Here is a 24044-nt window from a genome sequence, read left to right as displayed (position 1 = left end):
TGCTACGTGATCGCTAGCAACACAGCTATATTAGCATAACATTAGCACAGTGAAGCTGTAGGATGAACGCTAACTTTTTTTCACTCGATAAAAGTTTACGTGAGGGTTTCTGGCGATCAGGGACAAATGCAATCGCATGGCAGGATTCTGTACACCAAACCTCAGTCAGGAGAACAACTGAGATAATCCATCCACAATATGAGGTTAGCTATTAATATACTGAAACAACATGGGAATAGAGCAGCTGTGAGAGAATTCAGCATTAATGAATCAATGGTACGGAAGTGGAAGAAGCGCAGTTTTTGGCTTTCAACATATTCCAAAAGTGCTTCGTCTCTTTGCTATGAATGTCGCCCGGCATAATTTGCAGATGATATTGCTTGCAGCCCCTGCCATGCTTTCAATAAAAACAGGCGCAGCTTGATGACACCATCAACATGCGCTATCACGGTAGAGCGGTATAGTCAAAATCTCTACCGTTGGCCAAATTCTAGCGTTTCTACTGTATACCGTTTATACCGCCCACCCCTAATTTGTTACTAAACCGCAAGAAGTCAAAGAACTGACACAGTTTGACATCTTAAAGTAAAAACTAAGTAGAAAACTAACAAAGACAGATACATAAAATCTGTTTGGGTTTTTTTGGGGGGTTTTTGTATGTTGCTCTAGAAGTTTTCAGATTTTTAGGGAACCTAAAAAAGCCAGAAATGGCTTTTAGGTTGCTGCATCAAGTCGTAAAAATGGTAACACTCTGTTGTAATGAAGAGCTGGTGTGCTTCTCATTTGTCACTACTACATCACTGAGTGGTAAAATGGTCACAGATCCAAATTTTTACGTCAATTTGATTATGTTTTCAGGACAATGCTTATTAAAAAAAGAACACCTTTTGTCTGCCAGGACTTAACAATAAAAATGTTCTGCATGAAAACCGAAAAAAGAAAACATCTTATGCTGACCATCCTTGACCTTGACCCGTTTTACAAGGTTTTCTCTTGTCTTTCAAATTGAGAGCAGTTTGTGAAAGACCGAGAAGTTGTCTTTTCATTGTGCTCAAGGACATCAATTACAATTTTTCCATACTGGCTGAGCAGCAAACTCCATATTAGGAGGTAGAAGGCTGAGGTAACACCACAAGTTACTATCATTCACTCAAGATACTCTACTTTGTACCCTAGACCAGGATGTTTTTACACTTTCTCTGGTATAACGTTAAAAGTGCAGCTGTGTTTGCACTGACTGTTTGCATAGGTTATGTCACCAAAAAAAAGAAAGAAAAAACTTCTTGGTGAGATTTACATAAAGACAGTGGATTAGGTTAAAATACAGAATCACCGCCTTGGTGACACGTCCCCACGGAGGAGAATCAAAGACATATGTGTTGAAGCCGTGAAATGTTCTCACTGTCAAAGCAACAATGCATTTCGGCACTTATCTTTTTCTTTGCCATGTGACCAGACTGTGTGACAACACCACAATGCTTCCCTGTGTGAATGCAATGGTGGCCTATGCTGGGCCTTGTTGGATTGTTTTGTATTCTGGCAAATGCTGAGCAACGTTTTCTTGCCAGAGCCCTCTGCGTTTGCACCCCCACTGCACAGCCCCATTCAAATGAACAGAGAACACGACCTGAGGGAAATGAATACACAACTAAACCTACTGTTTACTCACAAGGACAGTCTCAGGACACTACTAATTATAGTGTCATCTTGAAACTAAGAGGGATTGACAGTATAGGAGACGTCCTTAAATTCTGTCACTGGGCATGAAGCCTGCTTTACGCACATTTCCGTGCTTGCTTTGATGAATCAGCCACCTAAGTTGAAACTTTTCCAAAGAGTGTTTCTGTTAATTTGACTACCCTCTGTAAACAGTAGGGTGTACCTTGGATCCCATGCAACAACCAGCATATGATGGCAGGGCTGCTGCACTGTGAGCTGCTTCATGCAAGCATATTTTAAATAGCTTATCCTTCCTATACTTGTTTTTTTGGATCTACTACTTCTGTTTCCATGGTAATATCCCGAGTATTACATTTATTTATGTTCACATGCTCCTTTGTAATCAGAAGAAGAAGATGAATATCAAGGCCTTATCAAAAATAAAACCTGGAACTTGAGCTGTTGGCTACGACATGCACGCCAGCATGTTATCAGAATAACTGCGACGTGGAATAAGAGAAGACATGGAGGGGGGAAAAAGAGTGGAGGCAGTGAAGAAGAGGAAGAGAGAGGGAGTAAAAGGACGGACTGAGCTGTGTGATCTACCGTGAGGAAAGCAGCAAGCCCATACTGCTGAGAGCTGTGGACCCCAAACGCCTTATCAGAAACCAAAACAGCTATCAATTATTCAACAGGTACAGAGTGAACCAGCTACAGAGGAGAAGACATGGGAGGCGAGGAGATTTGAAGGGAGAGAGGAGGGATGGAGGAGATACAGCCTGGGAGTTAGACACAAAGGATTTAAATTTTTTATTTTATGTCAGTGTGTTCAGAAATACACTATGTGGTGTACTCGTATTGATAATGCAGCTGTCATATTTTGCACTTTTTGACTAATTCATCAGCAACAGTGAACGAATGCAGGAAGTCACTTAGTTGGAAACTGTGAGAAAGTTTATGGCTTCAGCTTAAAGAATTGCTTGTTTCTTAACTTTTGATAAGCCCGGAAGCTTTACCTCTAAAGTTTTCTATTTGTTTTCCTGCTTCCATAAACTATATGTAAAAAACAGATGCAGTCACCAAAACATCGCCCATTGTTTTGTTTATTTTGTTTTGAAACCAGATATCACGATTAAGGGATGGATCTGACTAAGAAGCTGAAGGACACTGCGTGCTCATGTGGTACAACTTGTCAATCATAACAATTTCCCAAACACACCTTGCTTAATGGTCTGTTTTCCTCTAACCCACAATTTATGTAATGACCATCATTCCACATTCAAAAAGTCCTCAAACTAGTCGTCAAGACATTCAGGGAAGTGTTTACTTAGGTGGGTAACAGTAAAGCATCATAGGTTCAAATTTCTCATAGATTTCTATACACCTATGAGAAATTTTAAAGTAAAAGTTACATAAAGACATGGATGAGCCAGTTTGGCATGGAAGAACTTCACTGACGTGCATAGAGTCCTGACCTCAACCTGATAGAGCACCTTTGGGATGAATTAGAGCAGAGCTGTTATAGCTGCAAAGGTTGGCCGACATCATTTGGATTAAGAGTGGGATGTTAGTCAAGTTCAGATCCCAGGAACGAAATCCGAGATCTTTGTCGAGAAGACCGCAGTACTGGAAACAGCAAAGATACTGCATTCCATTTTTTTTTTACTTTGTCTATCAATTTGTTCCTAATGATGTCACACTTTTGCAGTCTCAGGGGACCACAGTAAAAGGAACTCAATATTGTTTATGTAGTTTTAATAAATTCAATGACTGGGTCAATATTTACCATAAAGAAGAAAAACTGTTGCCATCGCTGCCTTCATCAGCTTGATGGGTACCTTCCCAGACTGGAAGGTGTGATATCGTTGTAGAGGTCGCTGGATCTGATGTACCTGACAGAGATGATGATGCTGCAGTGTTACAAGCCCTGATCTGAGCAGCAATGACCCTCCTGGGAATGAGCAAAGCTCCCACTGATGACTGCCCAGTCCTCAGGTTGAAGACTGATTCCACAAAGCTGTTACATTTGTTCCTGAATCACAGACATGAAGGTAGCAACTGCTTGCTCTTCCTGTCACAGGACCTGAGCACAGCATGAAAGAATTTGGGTGCTATAGCTGCCTATTGTGTCTGTTTAGCTTTAGTTATGTTTAGCTGCTTCTGGTTCACTCATAGTCATTCTTTTAATAACATTTATGGGCAGAAATTCTAGGTGCAGCCCAGGTGTGGACGCTTTTATGGTTTCAGGATCTCATATCTGTTTTTTGTAGATGATGTGATTCCATTAGTTTTATCGAGGGTTAAGGGGAGAGCTAATCGAGGGATAAGGATCAGCACCTCTAAGTCTGAGGCCATGGTTCTCGGCTGAAAAAGAGTGGAGTGGCCTCTTTTCAATTGGAGCAGGAGATTGACAGAGACACTGCTTCTGCAGACGCTCGGCTGTGGTGACAAGAGAGCTGGCCCTCAATCTGTCAGTTCATAGGTCACGATCTCTGGGTAATGACTGAAAAAATGACATTGTGGATACAAGCTGAAATTAGCTTCTTCTAAAGGTTGTCTGGACTCTACCTTAGAGGTAGTAAGATAGAAAAGTTTGGTCATTTGGGAGGGATTCAGAGTAGAGTAGTCCTCTGCATAGAAAGGAAAGCCACTGAGGTGTTTCAGGAAGCTGACCAGGATGCCTCCTGGGCATCTCCTAGGTGAGGTGTTTTGGGCATGTCCTAGGAGGAAGACGTGAGGAGGCCCCAGGGCAGAGCTGGAAAGAGTACATCTCATGATACTAGGAATTTATATCTATTTGAGTTTTTCATATTGGGGTCAAAATGGATTCATCATAAAAATGTAACACAAATAGTGTTTGTTTAAAACTACTGAAAAATAAGTGACACCAGAGCAAAGGTATGGTAAATACAGTAAACTTTTAGCTTAACCTAAAAGTTGTAGGTTGTTTCAAAGAAAAGTATAGAATCTCACAAAATGTGCAAATAATTATAACTTTGCAAAAATAATAACAATGATATTGTTTTTTGTTTGGGTTGGGTTAGGATGCTTCTCACAGTAAATTATTCTTGGGGTCCCCAGTTGGTAGTCTATATATTTCAAAATGTCGATAGGATTGGGGTTAAGACACTTCTGTGTTGGCTTATAGTATGTGTTCAAGTGTATGTTTGCAAATGCATGACAAATGCTTGATGAGATGTAGAAAAACAACAACTTTTTAGCGGGAGTAAAATGATGGATCTGTTTCTTGGCCTTGCTTCCTGAATAAGTTGGAACACTTTGTATCACTGTGCCTGTATAGGGCCAAAAACAGTCCTCATAAATCTGGCAACCTGCATTAAAGCCAGATGGATGAGCTGCTGTTTGTTAAGAAATACCTCAGACACACACACAACTCCCCCATACAGTCCCCCTTTTTTTTTTTTACATTTCTGTTGGTGCACAAGATAAACAAACGAGATGCAACCTGTTATTTAGTAAGCTTTAGAGATTTTGGTTGGTGTACTTTTTTCTTTATCTCTGAACAGAGCCAAGCTTCATGTTTCCCCCTGCTTCCAGCTTTGCTGCTAAGCCAAGGTTCTCCTTCACTGTACTTAATGCACAGACATGAGATGTACATCCTTCCTTTCATGTCAGTCTCAGAAAGAAATGTCTCACAAATGTTTCCAAAATGTCTACGTCTCATTCGCTTTCAGTAAGAAAAGGAGAGGGCTGCTTCATCCAACTGTCTCTCCCTCTGAAGACGAGAAAATACCAAAGTTACTTCATCAAAGCGGGTGACACCCGTAGCACACATCCGCGCAGTAAGCTCATATCAGCTCCACTACCCTTACCTGCCACTGGCTCGCTCTGTGTGTATCCCATGTAAATTCTTTTTCCTGATAACCACTCCTTTTCACGTGGTCTGTTCTCCCTGCCGCATCAGCACAGTATAACTCCCCTCTCATGCATCAGCTCTGACATTTACAATAATGATTCCTGAGGCTCGAACACACTTAAAAATCTGTATGAGCACCATGCTCTGACTATGTGATCACTGGCATTTGCATCACTTTCATCTGAAAACTTTCTCACACTCACATATGCAGCCACATCCATGTGCATGCTCATTCACACACAAACATATTCACAGAGAGAGAGAGTACATGCAGTAAATGCACAGCTAGCCCCAGCTGTTGCTAAGTGAACCTGCAATCAGAGGCCTTCACAGGACTCCTGATAGGGAGTAATGTCTTCTTTGATTGGATACTTAATTCACACAGGACCTTCCTGCTGTGTGTGCCGCCAGCTCTCAAGGTAAACCGTGGAGATCCATAAGCAAATTAGTGCACTGTATTTACCAACAATCAGCAGCTACTTCACTGCACTGCCAATTAAAGAAGTAGTATGAATCTAATTCGAGGGAAATGAGGAATAAACCACTTCAGCTTTGTTCATTCTGCTTGGCAGCCTTATGGGTTTTTTAAGGCAGAAAAATGGCTCCTTTCTTATAGCTGTCTTAACTTGCACTTTACCCCGGTGAAAAATACAGAAGATGCAAAAAGGGGTATGTTTGGTATAAAAACAAATGTGTAATAAAGCTTTACTTGGCAAGAAAGTTGGAATAAAACACCACAGGGCCATTGTGAAATGCCATTTCATGCTCTGTACTGCATAATTTGTAGCACTCTGTGTTTGTTTATTTAGCATCAAAACAATTTCTGCTCATTAAAGGTTTTTTGTGGGTTGGGTTTTTTTTGTTTTGTTTTTTTTTTGCATTGTGTTTGTGAGAGTTTGCCACTTTAGAAGCTCGGAGCTGTAAAACACCAGCCCGTGTAATTATTTCTACGCATTTCTACGAGGCACGTCGATTGTAAATGCCGTGCACGTTCCAGAAAATTGTGGCGAGACGTAATGATAAAATAGAATTCAGCAGGCGGACCACACTGAGCTCAGGATAAAGCAGAAGAAAGAAAGGAGTCCGTGAGTGACCTTGAGATCAGGCAGGAGGAGCGGTGCAAAGATGTGCAAAGGTCATTGATATGCACAGCCATCACATGGACACTCGCTGCGTTGCGGTGTGTGTGGCGATGCGTTTCATCCTGCTCTCCACTGTGGCTTGCATTAGGGATGTAATTGATTATGATATGACTTCCATTCCTGTAATCAAATCCCAAGATGATTTAGTTCTCTAATATAATATATCCACAAAATCCGCACAAAGCATAATGTTCCCTATATTGTCCTAATCTGTAAAATCTGTCTGCTGCCTCAGGATGTCGGTGCAGCAAGAGCAAATTTGGATCAATCTCAGCTCTCAATTACTCCACCATTTGGTGCTTCACGACCCGAATAAACATTTTGTCACCAATCCATATGTTATTATCATCTACCACAGCACTCATCTACAAAACACACACACACGCATGCATAACAAAGCAAACGGGCAACAGCAGCTTCTAATTGTGTGACTGTGGACTTGACAGTGGCCTGCAGGCAAAATGTATGTGTGCCAGTGCAACTGTCATCTCACAGAGAAAGTAAGGATGTGGCATTAGTCTTTTGTCACAATGCCATCAGATGTACTTCATGATACTGTGCTTTATCCGAAGAGAAAGCAGGCTCGGAGGTGACAAATGACGGTCAGCAATCCGTAGTATAGTATGCAAATAAAAACTGGAGGTTTAATCAGGAATGACTTAAATTTCATAACGCTGCTAAAAAGTCTGCTAATCAAATGAGGGCTTTATTCACACTGGGGCCCAGAGAGAGCCTGGAGCGAGTCTGAGGCTATAGCCTGTATGAACAGTGACTTGCAATTTTAACATCATATATTGGTATGTCTGTGAAGGTTCTCAGTCATCCAGGTCATCGTAGTCAAAGGAGCTTGCAAAGAAAAGCGTCTGGACTTCTTTAAGTTCCAACGTCTTTCAACGCCTTCAAGCAACTTAAAGAAGTCCAGACGCTTTTCTTTGCAAGCTCCTTTGACTATCATATATTGGTATTGATCAGTGAAATTCAGTACAGAGCTGACGTTCGTTATAGATTATCATGGCTGAATGTAGTAACACAGAACATTTCAGTATTTCAAATACTGCTAATTTTTTTCTTTCTGGATCACAGGGTGTATCCAACGGCAGGAATGATGACGAAAAGTGAGAGGATGAAATCGTATTGAAAGTGATGAGAAGCAAGGAAGACGCGGCGTCATGTTTTTAAAGGCTGAAGTTCACAGCTCGAGTAGGAGCTGCACGACCGTGCTCTCTTCCATATAGATTGAACTTTTCCATCCAATCCAGGCAGCAACTTTTAGTCTTCAAGAGTTGCGTAGGAAGAAGGCCACTGAGGAAGGCACGTGAGGCAAAGATATTGCATCAGGTGAAAGGAGCGCATCGACATGTTTACTCCTCTGAACCATTACTCATTTAAATCTCACGCAGAGTAATGTTACACACATTAATGAGCATGTTTGATGTGCACTTGGAAAAAATGGGAATAAATCAGCACAGAAATCATAAAAAGAAGATGCTCATGAAAATTTGTTGGGGAACGTTTGTAGTTTTTTTCTGTCTATGACTGATAGTTGTCTGTACATCACTGGGTACTTCCAAGAAAGTACTTTTAATAGTTACTTATGCAAGTCTCTCATCTTTTCGTGGTACCAAGTAGGAACACAACAGTATTGTTTGTTTGGTTTTTCGTACCATAGGCAACGTGGGCATGTTTTTGTCCATGCTCACATATTTAGAAAAAGAAGACTGCCCACAAAGACAGCAAATACTACATGATTGACACGGCAGCTAGTGCAGCTGCAGTAGCTCGTTGCTAAGAAAGTCAGTAAGCATGTGGAAGTACTTTGGATTTAAGGGAAATGACCAATGGATTATACTGATTCACAAAAGGCAAAATGCAAATAATGCAAATGATATCATTTTGCCTTTCTCCAGAAATACAGAGTTAGGGCTACTGCCAGTGATGTCTTAACCCTCATAGGGTTAATCAGATGTGCTTAATCCATTTTTTCTCAAAGGATAAAGAAAAGAATATGTCTTAGGATTTGCTAAGTGGTTACCCAAACAACACCAATGGGGAAATCCTTCCAATTCCTTCTTATGTTATCCTGAATTACACGGTATTATTTTGTTTGAGGAAGCTAGCATTACCGAACGTTAGAAGTGGCTAACATTATTTAAATGTCTAAGCCATCGTAATGTATTTAACGTCTGTGTCCCTTAAACAAAGTATAATCCAGCCTTTTAAATAAATCTTCTGCCCACACCAGGTCAGTGACTTTAAATTAATTTTTAATGATTTAATGATTTAATGATTTTTTATTTTATTGTCATGTCAAATCAGTTTTGAGAGTTGTGTAATTCTACTAATATTGATTTTGGGCTGTAAGGTTTCTGGTATAATGGCATAGCTAGCACCAAGGTGCAGCAAAGAGGTTTCATTTAACAGAAAATAATAGCTTCTGATGGGCTAACAACAATTCTTGAAACTGCACTGTTTGGCAAACTGTGCTCTACACCTACTAAACATTTATATGTATTTCTCACTCCAGTTAAGCCACCAGCAGGAATTTTCTTCTACAGCTCACTGACTGTAAATGTTGGCAGGTTGTTTTTTTTGTTTTGTTTTTTTAAGAAAACAGCATGAAAGTTTCTTTCTTCAACAGAATGTTTTCAAATTGGTGAACATTTTAGTGCCAAATTATATGGCTGGCCCCCTGATATTCAGGACTTGAGATACAAATTGCTTCCTAAAGTACTTACTTGTGCTTAGCTGTGCTAAACATTGAATGGGCTTACCTGTGCTTTATGGGTATAATTGCTTATTAGGTGGCCAAACACTTAACCCTTTGGGGTCTAAGTCATCATCTACAAGTATCCTAGCCCTAACTCTAACCCTAGAGTTCCCAGAGTAATGAATTTGCCTTTCTCCAGAAATACAGGGTTAGGTCTACCGCCTATGGTGTTTTAAACCTGAGAGGGTTAATCCGATGTGCTTTAATCCAATTTTTCTCAGAGGGAAAACAAAAAAAGAATATGTCTTCAAATTTGCTAAATGGTTATCCCAACAAGTCTCCATTGGTTAGCAATATTAGCACCGGTTCTGAAATAGTCTAAATTTCAAAATGTGATGAATCAGCTGATAAAAATATTATCTGTAGCTGATAATTGACCAATCATTTTAGGTTTTAGTTAAAATACCAACTGTTAACTAATGTACCCACTAAAATGTAAGAATTTAACATATTTCCTAGCTGCGTGTGAGAAAAAGGTCTTTCAGTTTGTGGGGTTTTATTTTATTACAAGGATCTGATATATGAATAATTCACTGATTGTTTGTTTTATTCAAAAGCCATGAGCATCCATTAAATAGCTGACAATAAAAACCGGTCCGCACTTTTGCAGAACATAGCAAAGCCTTTTTTTGTCTTTTTTGTTAAGTGGCCATTATTCTTTTTGTGACTAATTTTAAGGTTTGTTTTGGTTTGTTCAGTGCCTGCAAACATCTTACTGCAGGAAAAAAAAATGTAGATAAATAGGGAAATTGACAAGTTGGGTAACAGAGGCAAAGTCAAGTAAGGGAGACAAATCCAGCTTCAAACACGCTGGGAAACAAAGCTTCGGCAGCCACCCAAACCAGCAAGCTAGTAGCCAATCAGCCTGCCAGGCCGCTCTCAGTTTGAAGCTGGCAGCAGGAGCTGGTTGGCCAAGCAGAGAGAAAGAATGAGAGACAGACACGGAGAGAAAGAGAGAGGGAGTTTTCATTACACAAAAACACTTATCCTCTTTCTTCTCACTCTCTCACTCTTGTTTTATCCCACTGCAGAGAGATATTGTGGGTAAAGGTGACAGACAAAGATAACTGTATCTCAGGCAGACTGCACAATTACTCTGGATTTTATTATTGCGACTGACAGTCACATATTTGTAGGAGGAGATACAAAGCAGCGCATCAGCCATCACCACTGTGTGTTTTTTGCTGTGTGTGCGGGTAGGTGGGTGGGTGGATGCTATCCATCTGAAATTACAGGAAGATTAAAATTAAAGCTTGTCTCCCTCTAGCCAGCAAACTCTTTTCTCCCTCTCTCTTGTGCTCTGTCTCTCTCTCACACACATACACAGTGACAGCACTAATCAGCCCTCTGTCAAGCCCATTAGGTCCCACCCTTAATGAGGAGATCGCCCAGCTTGTGCCCTGACTCAGGCCAACCAAGTGAGCTAATAGATTATGATGTGCATGGATGTATGTGTGTTGTTTCCCCGCTCTGCGTTGAGCTGCATGGAAATGACAAATGACAGACATCCAGTGTCTCTATTAAAGAATGTTTTTCCATTATGTTCTCGGGGTTCAGTCAGCCGCGGACTGCATTCATTTCCAAACAGTTCTCAGACAAGCTGTCTTTCACTGGAGCCCAACATGCATACATGTTTTGGGGGGGCAATTGGCAGATGAGTCACCATTCCACACCACAAATACTCTTCTTTAAAACGTGTGTGTGTAAGTGTGCGTGTACTTTCCGTACACTTTGCATCACAGTACTATTTAATAATTTCAGAAAGGTTGATATGTTGTTTAATACCGGATATGAATTTGTGAAATTGCTTTTTTTTTCCCCACTGGATTTGTCAGTCGTGATTTTTAATTGTCAATGCGCGTGCACGCACGGAGAAAGAGGTGGCGGGAGGGAAATGGAGCTCTCCTTTATCAACACATGAGCAGGCAAGGTCATCGTGGTAAACCTTAATACCTTTTCAAACCGTAACACGGAAGCGTGTGAGTGTCAGAGTAAACAGCGCACAGCTATTCTCTGGGAGACACTTTTACACCTGTTTTTAGTCTCCCTGGGCCCGCGGAACCCGTGGGGAGACCCACCGTCTCCCTCCCTTCAGCGACAAGTAGAAATCCACGGGCTGAGCGCCTCCTTCTGTCACGCGGATTAACACAAAGCGCCAAAAAACGGGGTAAACTTTTGTAGAAAACCAGTTAAATTGTAAACTTTTTTTCAATTTCACTCTCACGTGCTCTCTACCCGTTTCTCGCTCGCGCGTAGCAACAGCACCAGCCACCCTCGTGCAGACAGGTTCTACAAACTGCAGTGCGGCAGCGGTTCGCTATTTTAAGAATAATTTTTACATGAAGTGAATAAATATTTAATCTGCTTCCCAGTCGCGGCCACCACGGCGGATAAGAGACGACTGGGAAGTTTGAGAAACACCGAGAGCCTCGTCTGTAACTCAATTTGCCCAAAATGTAACTAAATTAATTTCTCAAAAGAACAAACAAAAAATGTATCGCTCGCACACACCGACTGCGCGCGCTCCACATCCTCGTCAGCAACAAAAACAAGTGGAGCCCTCTTTCCTTACCTGGCCTGAACATATTGGCAAAGGCTGTTTGGACCGTCTAGTAGCCTCTGTGCTGGAGTAGCATCCTTGTCAGGGTCCAGTCCTGTGCTGATGTTGATTAGATTGTTTTGATTCCCTTTGAACGCTGGCGGGTAGAGTGTAGTCGTGTCTCCTTGGTGGCTTTCTTTTTTCTTTTCTTTTTGTTTTTTTAAACCAAGTGAAGACGGTTGGAGGAGGAACGGGAGGAGGAGGACGAGGCGGTAGTGGAGGAGGGAGAATAAGGGGGTCGGATAATGTCTGACAAAATTAAGGACGAAAATAGCCTAGAAGGTCCGCCACCAGTGGAAAACAAGTTCTGTGTAATAAAAGACAAGGAGGGGAGAAGAATAACACCGTGTCCCGTCCCAACACACTCAGATGTGTTTTAGTGATTTTTCAGCTCACCGCCATCTGGTGTTTATAAATCACTGATGTACATTCTGACTTTATTTGATGTCCGAATTTACGGGAAAGATGGTGAAACAGCCTCCCCCCCTAAAAAAATCTGATGAAAGTTCTCTTATGCCTTCATAATAGCCCTCCTGTCGGATCTTCAACTGCAGGTCAGGTAGAGTCTAAAATGTGCTGTCCGTGGATCGTCAGCGTGAGTCAGTGCCGTCTACTGTCTCTGTTACCGGAGAGCTCCGAGGCAGCCGCTTCAATCCCCCTCCCACAGCGAGATGTGACTGATGAAACCCAGAGCATCTCTCTCTCTCCCTCTCTCCCTCTCTCTCTGTAGGATGTGCTTTATTGGCATGACAGAGGAGTGTGTGTTTGTGAAACAGTTATAGGTTATCATATTAAAATTCTCCTTGTATCAGTCACCCTCTCGTTCTTTCACTTATGTCTGCACTGCTTCTTTATCTCCCCCAATTCAATTTCCTTTTAGCAATCCAACACGCTGCATAAACATTATTACAAAAGCTTCCATTACAATTCATTTTCTCCTTTTGTGATTTCTCTCCTCTTTGTAGCACTGCCACTCAAATTTGAAATTCCTGTATTGGCCAAGCCATAATGGAATTGGGTACAAGTAAGTAGTTTAAAATGAGTATTTGAACATTCTGAATTAGTGGGTTGGAAAATAAAAAGTCATGAATTAGTTTGGTACTTAGAAAAGAAGAAAAACATTGCAAGGAAATTATCACATGAAGAAGACAAAGGGCTATGGACATTTGAGATATAGTCTTACAAGACTTTTTATTAGGTCCACCTTGCTAGATAGCATCCTACAGTTGCTGCTATTGGCAGCACATCCATGTTGCGAATCTCCAGTTCCACCACATCCTAAAGGTCCTCTACTGAAGTGAGACAGTTTAAGTACAATGAACTGATTTTCAAGTACAACAAACTAGCTTGAAATACTTAAAAAACAGCTATAGAAGAACAGTGCACTGATCAGAAAGAGATGGACATGGTCAGCAGCAATCCTCAGGTAGGCTGTGGCGATTGAGTGATGCACAGCTGGTAGTAAGGGACCTAAAGTCTGACAAGAAAACATCCCCCACACCACACCAAACCTGCAGCAGAAGCCTGCACAATAGATAGAAGACAGGATGGATCCATTCTTTCATGTTGTGTATGACAAATTCTGAACCTACTGTCCAAATATCACAGCAGAAATTGAGACTCATCGGCAACGTTTTTTCCAATATTCTTTTGTTCAATTTAGTTGAGCCCATGCTTCTATAAAGTTCTTTACAGATATTCTAGGTATGTGGTAATAGCAATTTCAATATTTATGTGAGAGAATCAGTTATGTTGAGGCAGTTTTAAGCCAAATTCATTTAATATTAAAATCCACTTTGGCAAGAACTGCACAACATAGTAAAGATGCAGTTTGTTATTACTTTAAGACATAAGCATACACTAAGTTTGTCCAAAAATTTCAAGAATTTTTGTGTGCAAACAAAGAGTGAACACATGCTTACAGGTATTAGGGATTTTTCTTTTGAACGAGGTTAACTCATAATAATACAAATAGTACAATAACTAATTAGCTATATAATAATAGTAATAACTTAATGGCACAATAACAAATTAGTCATTGTACATCAGTTATTGACATCTATATCACACATGTTAATAAGTACAAAAGGTGAATCCACTTGCTTTCATTACCCTTTGGTTGGTCCACTTTGTACAAGGCCTGTGCTCTTACTATAGTTCTCATTTTTTCCAGTTTTCACCTCTGGTTTGAAATTTAATGATCCTTACTATTAACCTGTCAAAGCAATAACCCACAGCTAACTCTTATATGAATGATGTTGATAACTTGTATGGGTGAATGTCCCCGAATGTTTATTTGAATGTGTAACCGATCAGTATAATAGAATCATTACATTTATGTAAATCACACAAATGGACAAAACGTTGATGAAAGTGATTACAGTTTCCCTGCATTTCTTAAGTGATATTTCTCTTTGGTTGTAGTGTGTACTGATCTTTGGGGAACATTTCTCTCACAGGAGGCATTGCATTTTGATTTGATCAGAGGATTTACTAGTCTATATAATTTTCCTGTATTCTGACCATTAACATGAATAATTAGTATGAGAGTTCATGTATAGGTATGAATTCGATGTAGTCTTTAGTTTTGTTGCAACCATTATCTGGACATGCAAGATTGCATTTCCTTCTCTGAACCTCTTTAAAAATAAATGCAAGTTTTGTCATTGCTTAGTGTTATTTGTGTGCATTAGAAACAGGAAGGCATTCACCGAAGACTACAAACTGCTTTTCCCCCCTACTTGATAGAAAAAAAGCTGAAAAAAAAGAAAAAGGTTGTTACTGTTAGCATGTAAGTTTACAGGTTACAGACCCAGCAGACATAAACATTTCCTTTGAATCAGAATCAGAAACTTTATTGTCATTGTCACAGGTACAACGAAATTAAGAATGGTCCCCAAACATTGCATCATGATTAGTGTTTCTATCCTTGTGGTATAAATCGAGTATCGGCTCTCTTGTAAAGACTGTGATGGTCTCACCTGATGAACTCCAGTGAAAAATATCTAGCTCCTTAGATGCTTAACAGTTTACTGTGGTCACCATAGTCACTAATTGAATCTTGATCATAAGCTTCCAGCTGTGGCTGGTACAAATGTGACTCATTTGCTAATTTGACAACTGACATGGATCTGGTTCCAGCCAAGTGTAGGATCAAAGAGGTCGCTTCATCCTATATAGTATGATTATTGGAAACGTACATCCACAGAACAATGGTGCAATAATTAGTCCTGTAAATATGCCCACTGACCTTCAATTAAAGCAAAAATATGAAGAAAAAATCCCATGAAAAATATTTTTGCTCCGATGGACAATGATCAGTGTGTAACAAATCATTTAAACTAGTATATGTGAATACTTGTTAGCCCTGTTGTGCTACATGCATAAATGTCTGCAACGCTCTTGCTTTGGAGACTCTCATCACAAATCCTGATGCTAAAGGGAAGCTAGTGAAAATGCATTTGTTTAATGAACGCAGAAGAAGACTCCTACAAACAGCTGCAAGCCAAATACACAACCTTAGCTTCTGTTAATGTTTTATCAGACTTATGTTGTATTCATTATTGGTGCTCGTTAAATTACATACTACAGACAGGTCTGTCTGTGGGCATCAGGGCCATGGGGAGATTCATTACATTAAATACTAAACTAACATGGTAAGCATGGTAAACATTATGATCAGCATCTTATTATCTATTTTTGAATCTTGCTTGTGAATATTTTCACATATTTTTAGCGTGGATTATTAAAAAAAACAAGATGTAAATTTCTATGTAATTGGCAATAATGTACATGATCAACAATGATAGATACACTCACCAATATCATAAGGACAAAAGAGAACTTGAGTGATCAAAATGGCATTATTTTGTTAAATGAATGTCTAGACTATGAGTTGATTTTTTTACATAAAACAAATCCCTGACCTTCACAGGTCACACACACACACACACACACACACACACACACACACACACACACACACACACACACACACACACACACACACACACACACACGCACACACACACACACACACACACACACACGCACACACACAGGCACACAGGTGTTTTCAATTACCCCGGCTGATTAGACCTTTAGTTGTGTGGAGGTTGCGTGCAGCTCAAAGATTAAATAAGGATTACTGTATTATAGTTCAGTGGGGATTTGTACTAGCATAAAAGTCTAAGTTGTCTCACACTAACAGGTGAAACAAAACTAAGAGGCGAGCGAGGCTGATTTATGTATTTAAACTGTGATTCTGTGCTCTAGCTTAGCTAGCAATTCATGCTAGAAATGTGAAATGAACTCCTCTTGTGTATCTCTTTTATCAATGCACTGGACCATCTGCCCGGTTTTTTTTCTCCATTTCTGAAATTAAATTATTCACATTTGGAGTAATTTGGTTGAAATTCAGTGTGCACAGATTTCATTCATGAGAGCAAAGTAAATGGTCAAAGCTGTAATATTGTACAATCAGTCTATACACATGAGGGATATCTTGCTCACCGTTGGGCTCTGACTCCAGCAGCCAGGCCAAGCCTGAGCTGGTTTACAGGTTTACAAAAACCTGTGGTCTGGTACTGCCCAGCTCACAACTCTTTACTGGTGCTTTACTGGTGCATTCCAGTACTTAATAACATCCACTCCACATTTTTCACAGTTTCATCAATTTTCCACAACAAACCACTCAATGTTAATGATTATTGATATCAGATTTGTAGACTGAGGTGGACTGAGCTTGGAAAAGGTCAGGTCTTTAGAAATGATTTCTCACAGAGCATCACTTCTGTGTCATAAATGTCTAAATTGTCAGTTGACTCCTGTGGTATCATATAACATGGCTTTCCATTTGATGAGAGAAAGCCAGCGTGATAACAGTTTCATTCACCGAAGAAGTAAGGAACCAGCGGATTACTTGACGGCAGGATATTTAGTCCAAGTTAAGGAATGGTGTGCAGGTTAGTTTTTAAGTCAACGCCTGGATCCATCACAGAGATATTACGTGAGTGTTAAGATCCCAGACACAAAGACATAAAGCTAGTGACTAAACTAATAGAAATATAAAGCCAACACTAAAATATGAAAACTTTTCCTACTTTTAACTGCCTGAAAGGTAATTGCTTTCACTATCTGCTCTACTGTCCATCAAAAACACCAGTTTTTCCTTGTTTAGATGCTGTTTGAAGAAACGGTTGTTTAAATCATATTGAATCTGTTGTATTAAGGCACAACTTTTACTTTTAAGGCAGAGCTTGTCCAGTTCACTTTTCCATGTTTCACTAAGTAGTTGGTGAGGTTTTGCAGACAAATCTCAACCAATTTCACCCAGCAACATCCAGCTCCCACTTGCCTACATGCCAGGAAATCCATATTTTTCCTAAGGAACAAGTCACCGACTCAGCTGAGGCCTGTGTGACTGTTGCCTTAGTTTGTCAATATCTTACTGCTGAATATAGTAAATACAGCAGGATCACATCATGGAAATAATATCAGTATTTCTCTGTTTTTTTCTTTATAATTTTGTTATGTTCTCCAATATCTATTTATTTCTAATCATCTTTTCCTTCTCTCAACAATACTTTTAAAAAAGCTGCCTGATTTATACTGATTTTCTACATTGCAATATGATTTTTTTTTAAAAAAGCAACTGTAAAGCATATACACTGTTCTAAACAGCAGCAGCTTTTTCAAAGATGTTCCTCCTGAGTGAATTGACACGGGAATATTATGGGACGCAAATCATGAGTGTTAATTTTACCCCGAGATGTGAAAGTAAACACTTCAGTTAATTTAACTTTTACAGTGTTTTTAAATTGCCGGACCAGAACCAAATCAACTCTGAGCGATTGAGTAACACAACAATCACAAAAAAGGAAGGAAGAAAGAAATGGAAACGGTCATGGCAATAAAATACAGATAAATGTGCTTTTTAAGAGCATAACAATGTTTTGTTTTGTTAATATTCAAAATGAGAAATGGAAAAATTGATTGCCCTTTATGAAACAACCAGAAAATTTGAAGGAAGATTAATCTCAAGACCAGGTCAAAGATGTTATTTTAAGCTTGAAATATCACACACACACACACACACACACACACACACCCACACACACACACACACACACACACACACACACACACACACATATATAAGCTTTTGTCTAGCACTATTGTAAATAGCAATCCAAAGAACCGTATTAATTTGCACAGAATATTAAAAGCACTTGTGTATATGACATGGCTCCATGTAAGGAGAACATCAACATGATGCATTTAGACAAATAGCCATGTTGTCTTAGAAATATATATGTTCTGTATTTCTCAAAAATCTCCATGCATCAATGGATTCATTTTCAGTAAGAAAAATAATAGTAGTAGTATTTATATAGGATATTTTAAGAACCCAATATACTACACAAGAGCCGAAGCCCAAAGGCTAGAGTGAATAGGTGACATTTCAGCTGCTTTTTGAAAATGTCCAGAGATGGGGAATTGCAGATCTTAGAGGTAAGCATGTTTCATAGAGTGGGAGCAGCAGCCTCTGTCCCATGGAGAACGCCGTGTCTGAGATGGGGTGTAGAGGAGAAGAAGGTCCAGTAGGTACTGTGGACCAAGGGCATTAAAGGATTTGTTGGTGAGGAGCAGGATTTTATAGGAAATATGGGACTTTACCAGGAGCCAGTGGAGGTGCATAAGGGTGGGGGTGATGTGTTGTCAGGACTTAGTTCAGGTACGAATACAAGCAGCTGAGTTCTGAACAGACTCCAGCTTGTAGCAAAGGACTATAAGCCATGGAGAAGCTGTGGTGTGTGTTGCCATAAACTTAGCTGTGTTTCTTCATTCTTACATTTCACTTTCACTTCTGAAAGTGGTACCTGCAAGGTACAGGCACCAAAAACTACTTGGTTAGGTAGTAGAAACACACACGCTGCAGTTTTTACTTGCAAGGGCCGTCACAGAGCGCTCACACGAGAGTGGGGTCCTGTGATGTGTGCTCTGAGATTGCTCCTGTCTTTATTTATATACAAGGGTAATACAATAATGAATACGTCTGTTCACAGACAGAGGAATGTTGATGCGTATGTAGGTATGTAGGTGTGTGTGTGTGTGTGTGTGTGTGTGTGTGTGTGTGTGTGTGTGATTCTGAAGGACGCACCCTCTTCTTGTTAGGGAGCGAAGATAAAAGTGTTCAGCTTTCCTCTTCCTGGTAGGGAGTGGCGATAAGAGTATTCAGCTCTTATTATTGCTATGGAAAGAAACTGATAAAAGAGAACAGAACAAGTCTTGTAGTGAACAACAGTCTAAGTCATCAAAAGGTCATCATGCAGTATTCTATCATATGTAAACTTATATCATTAAAAGTTTATACTGACTACTAAGTACAATTCTCCATTGACACTGCAGAATGAAAGAAAATCACACTTAAATATTGCGTATAATATCACACCAAGTGGCCCTTAAGGTTAAAGTTGACACAATCATCTCAACGTTGCTTAAACCTGGGGTGTCAGGTGGTGCGAAATAGGACACCTTGTGTATGATATGGTGACTTTGACAAAACATCAGTATTTATGGCTCTGGGAACTAGATCAGGTTGTGTCACTAAGACATCAATAATGTTTATGGAGCCAAAAGTCAAATCAGATACAAAACTGCTTAAAAAATAATATCTAAGAACCTTTTTCTTTTCTCCCAGAGGTTGTAATTTTGGAAAAGAACTTTATTGCGATTATTCATGTTGGTATAAAAAAGCCATCAGATTCAGCTTCTTTACCACATCCCACCTGAGCACTGTACAAACACCATGCTTATTTGGGAAGAAAATTATGTATTATAATTATAATTACATATTAACTACATATTTATTGTTATAATCAGTAAATAAAGCTGCTACTGCACAGCTAAAACTTTAACTGTGTACATGCATCAGTGCAACCACACGGTTACCAAGTACCATGTGCGTGCGTGCGTGCATATAACTCCATTCTTAACAATCCATTCAAATTTGTCTTACATCCATCAAGGTCTTCAAAATCAGCTTAATGATTAGTAGGTTAAAAATTGACAAAAGGCCTTATAACTTAGAAACTATGATTTTTACAAGTGTGGTATGCATTACCAACATGTAAAAAGTACATGTACAGTATAAAGATATTATGTCACACTTGACCTCTGACCTCTCCTTAAAGGTCAATAGATTGATCTGAAAGTCAAAGTGGTGATAATGCTTAAAAAAACATTGTAAAATTGTTTCTTACTACCATTGTTTGTACTGACAACATATAGGCACATAGGGAATTATGGAATTATGTGTATTCTAAATACACGTTACTGTCCAGACTTTGTTTTATACATTGCAGTTGTTTTTTCCTGTGTAATAATATTCAACATTGCTATCAATACATTTTTCAAGAATGTGGGATACTGTTTGTCAGTGATTTGGAGAGCCCCGCGTGTGCTCCCAAAGGGAAAACCAATTCTGCAGGGGAGACCTACCTTGGCACTTGTGCAGGTGAAACCAAAGGGAAGATATGCTTCATCATATTTTATAGTCTTTGGCTTGAAGGAAGTTGGTTTGGAAACATATTCAGCGATGCTTCATCTCCTGTTTTGCGTTTGTGTGGGAGCCCCCCCAAAAACCTGTCCATTATGCTACCAGTGTCCAAGTGTTTTTTTCTTTTCTTTTCATACCCAAAGTACCCATTACTTTTAAGATTGGCCTAAATGGGGTTTTTTTTTAAATCAAAATTATAGTAAGTGCTGGATCAGGTCACCCTGATCCAGCACTTAGCTGTGCTACTGTTTTTGTTCTGTTCTTCCAGTACAACCTGTCAATAAAATTTTGTCTTCTCTTTGTGTTTGTGTTTTGTCCTCATGTCTCTATGCTCTTCTCTTCTATTTTCCATAACAGCACAACCTTTTGCTGCAGATGGCTGCACTCCTCTGAGTATGGTCGTAATGAAAGGGAGTTATTTTTTCCCATATGGAGTCAATTATCATATGGCTTTTACCTATAAAGCGTCTTGAGGCAACTTTTGTTGGGACTGGTCGCTAGTAAATTTAGTAAAGTTAACTTAATTTGATTTATAAAGCCCATTAAAGCAACAGATGTTAACTCAAAGTAATTTCCTGACACACTCCTATTTCAATCCTGGTCTCCAAAACCCAATTACAAAATACATAAACTCCCATAAACAGACAATATAACAGCATTTGTAATTGGAAGGAAAGAGAAGAAAATGTCAAAAAATACAAATTAAATAGAACTAAAATCTGACAAACAGTCAAATAAAAAGAACAATAAAAAAAACATTTACAGTGAGTTTGACCAAACTATGAGAGCTACAGTTGAAGCAATTGAAAATAGGTAGGCCCTCAGAGCCAATTTCAAATTGTCACATGTTAAAACAGGTTCTCACATGGGAAGCCAGACTATAGCAGAGCCTGGCGGCAATAAGAGCAAAGTCCTGCTGACCTTTAGGTTTTAGGTGAGAAGAATGGACTAAGAGAAGTTGTGATGATGAGCTCAGAGACCTGGAGGCAAAATACACCATTAAAAAAATCTGTAATACCTTGCAAGCGAATCCATGGAGTATTTAAAAAGAATCTTTTCCAAACTTAATAGTTATCCAGTGCAGCTGAGCTAAAATAAGAGTGATTTAGTGTCATTTCTATCTTTCTTCTATGGAAGATGCTTTGCTGTGCCATACTCCAGCCTCTTACAGAAGCTGTGTGAAATCTCAGACATAACATGGTAAATGGACGTATATAGCACTTTTCTACACTAACTGAGTGATCAAAGCACTTTTTACTACAAGCCTCATTCACATGAGAACTTTATCTGTGCCTAAGCATTTTGTTTTATGCATTATTCAGTCTGGATGTCAAAGGATAGTTTGACATGAAAAGTAGGCAGGCAATCGATCCACTGACCGTGTAACCTTAGACGACCTGCTCTACCTCCTGAGCCACAGCCACCCCAATATGTAGAAAAAACTTATAAAGAGACTGTGAAAAAGCATCAATCAGAGAAGTCACATCCTATTTAACCTCTCCTACACTCATAACAGCTTCCTGTGCAAGATGATGTTTGCGCAGTTTGCCATTAGAAGATCATTATGTTGTCACAAGTGTGTTTTTGATTTGTTGTTGGGAGAAAAGCCTGAGAGTTAACCTGTATTAAAACCCAGTGCTTGCCCAATAATGTGTATACTTAAAACAGCAAAGAAACTAAATATTCAGAATATTTTTTCATGAGGAACAATTTGCTTCCTTTGATAATTTTTTTAATGGGTTGATTCCATTTTTTAAAATTCACATCAGACACTAATTGTGATTCACAGCCGAATAATTTTTAAATATCTTAAAAGATGTCTAGAGGGGATTTTTAAACATCCACTTCTCTGTACCTGATATGAGCGTCAGAGAGTCAAAAAGGGGCTTCTCACATAAAACAAACAGAGCGTCTCATCCATAATTCATGGCTTCCACATCTCCTGTCGACTGCTATTTGCTATCAAAATAAGATCTGTAGTTATGTAACATGAAAAAGTGAATAAATTATCGCCATATCAGGTTTGACTCCTGTGAAATCTCCCAGCCAAATATGGTCTTTTTCCCTGCTTTAGATGTCAACACCGGTCAGCCACCATCTGTCTGCCCATTCACTCATCTGCCAAATGTTGTTTAGTATCTACTTACTGGTAAGTCTGGCAGGTGACCAGTCATTGTTTGCCGATTTTATTCCATGATTAAAACCGACTGCTGGGTAAAACAATCACAGTCTTGAGTAAATACTAGGAAATGTCAAAGTCTGCACTCTGACCTAGTACACGGCTTTTTTTTGGAAAAATGTGACTTTTCCTTATAATTCATAGAAGTTGCTTGCATCAGTAAAAAGGTGATGTGGGATTTTATTCAAAAGATTTAAATATTTAAATATCATATAAGGTTCTTATGTCTTGTAAGGTTTTTTTTCTAATAGGCAGTCTGTTATTGTTTCTGTTAATCTTTTCAGAGAAATACATATTGCCGCATGTTATCCAGAGAGGGAGTCTTCTGGGTTGCTTTAATTGCAAACATATTTTTTCCATCTCGCTTCCATCTGTCTTTCCTGCAGTCCTGCGTTGCTGCTATAAATTACTTTCTTCCTTTCTTGTTATCTCCTCTTATGAGGCTAATTTCTATCCTGGCCAGATGAGCTGTGCCTATTTTGAGTAAATACTGTGCAAGCCTCACCCAAGAGAAATGTGTTCGACACTGAGGCATTAACAGCTCTCCTCCGTCTCACTCTCTCACTCACCTTGCAAGGATAGGTCATCTACAGGGATGATGGACAGGTGATCTGTGCTGGGTTACCGTGACCTTTATAACCTTTCAGTGACCTTTCACAACCTTCTGACCAGCCGATTAGTGTCCACCACGTCCCTCTCTGATTAGCCTGAAAATTGGAGCTATTTGAATGACCTTTTCAGCTGAAAGGTCTGCTCCCTCTTCTGCTTTCCCTCGACATACACTCATATGTCTTTTACACTGCCTTCATTTGCAGTACTGCACAACTACACACATGCACGCACACTTCGGCACTCAATCTCAAAGGCCCATCTTCTATCTCCCCTTTTTGCTTCTGAAGGGTAACATGATGAGGCTTATCGACCACCGTGTTGTTAACCACAGCAAATTTGTAGCTGCGTTCTCCTACATTTCACTGTGTCCTCACTGTGGACTCTGTCCTGAGTATGTTCTTCAATTACTCTTCACTTCCTCCTGCTGTTTTCATTTGCAAGATTCCAGTCACTCTTTTTTTCACTTTTCTTGTTACTTTCAAACAGCAAAAAGTGACAGTTTCAGCTCACAGGTTACTCAAGAAAACACAAACATGCAGGGAGCTGGACTGTGAGGAAACTAAAGAAACCAGAGCATATGTAGCAAGACATTATCCAAAGACCACCAACGGAGCTCTCAATGCAACTTCATCCTGTGTGGTCAATCAAC

General features: G+C 39.5%; 1 protein-coding gene across 1 annotated transcript in view; it reads right to left on the bottom strand.

Moving 5' to 3' along the window:
* Positions 1-12697, bottom strand: part of rtn4rl1a (reticulon 4 receptor-like 1a) — a 106744-nt gene extending 94047 nt beyond the window's left edge. The window contains exon 1 of the mRNA XM_005752348.1: positions 12018-12697. Within this exon, the coding sequence (XP_005752405.1) occupies positions 12018-12030 (13 nt within the window). The 5' untranslated portion in view covers positions 12031-12697. The remainder of the gene's footprint in view (positions 1-12017) is intronic.
* Positions 12698-24044: the final 11347 nt, after the last annotated feature.

Source organism: Pundamilia nyererei, unplaced genomic scaffold, assembly GCF_000239375.1.
Source record: "Pundamilia nyererei isolate P.nyererei 1_Seehausen unplaced genomic scaffold, PunNye1.0 scaffold00354, whole genome shotgun sequence".
Taxonomy (NCBI): Eukaryota; Metazoa; Chordata; class Actinopteri; order Cichliformes; family Cichlidae; genus Pundamilia; species Pundamilia nyererei.
This window is presented reverse-complemented; position numbering and strand designations above follow the sequence as displayed.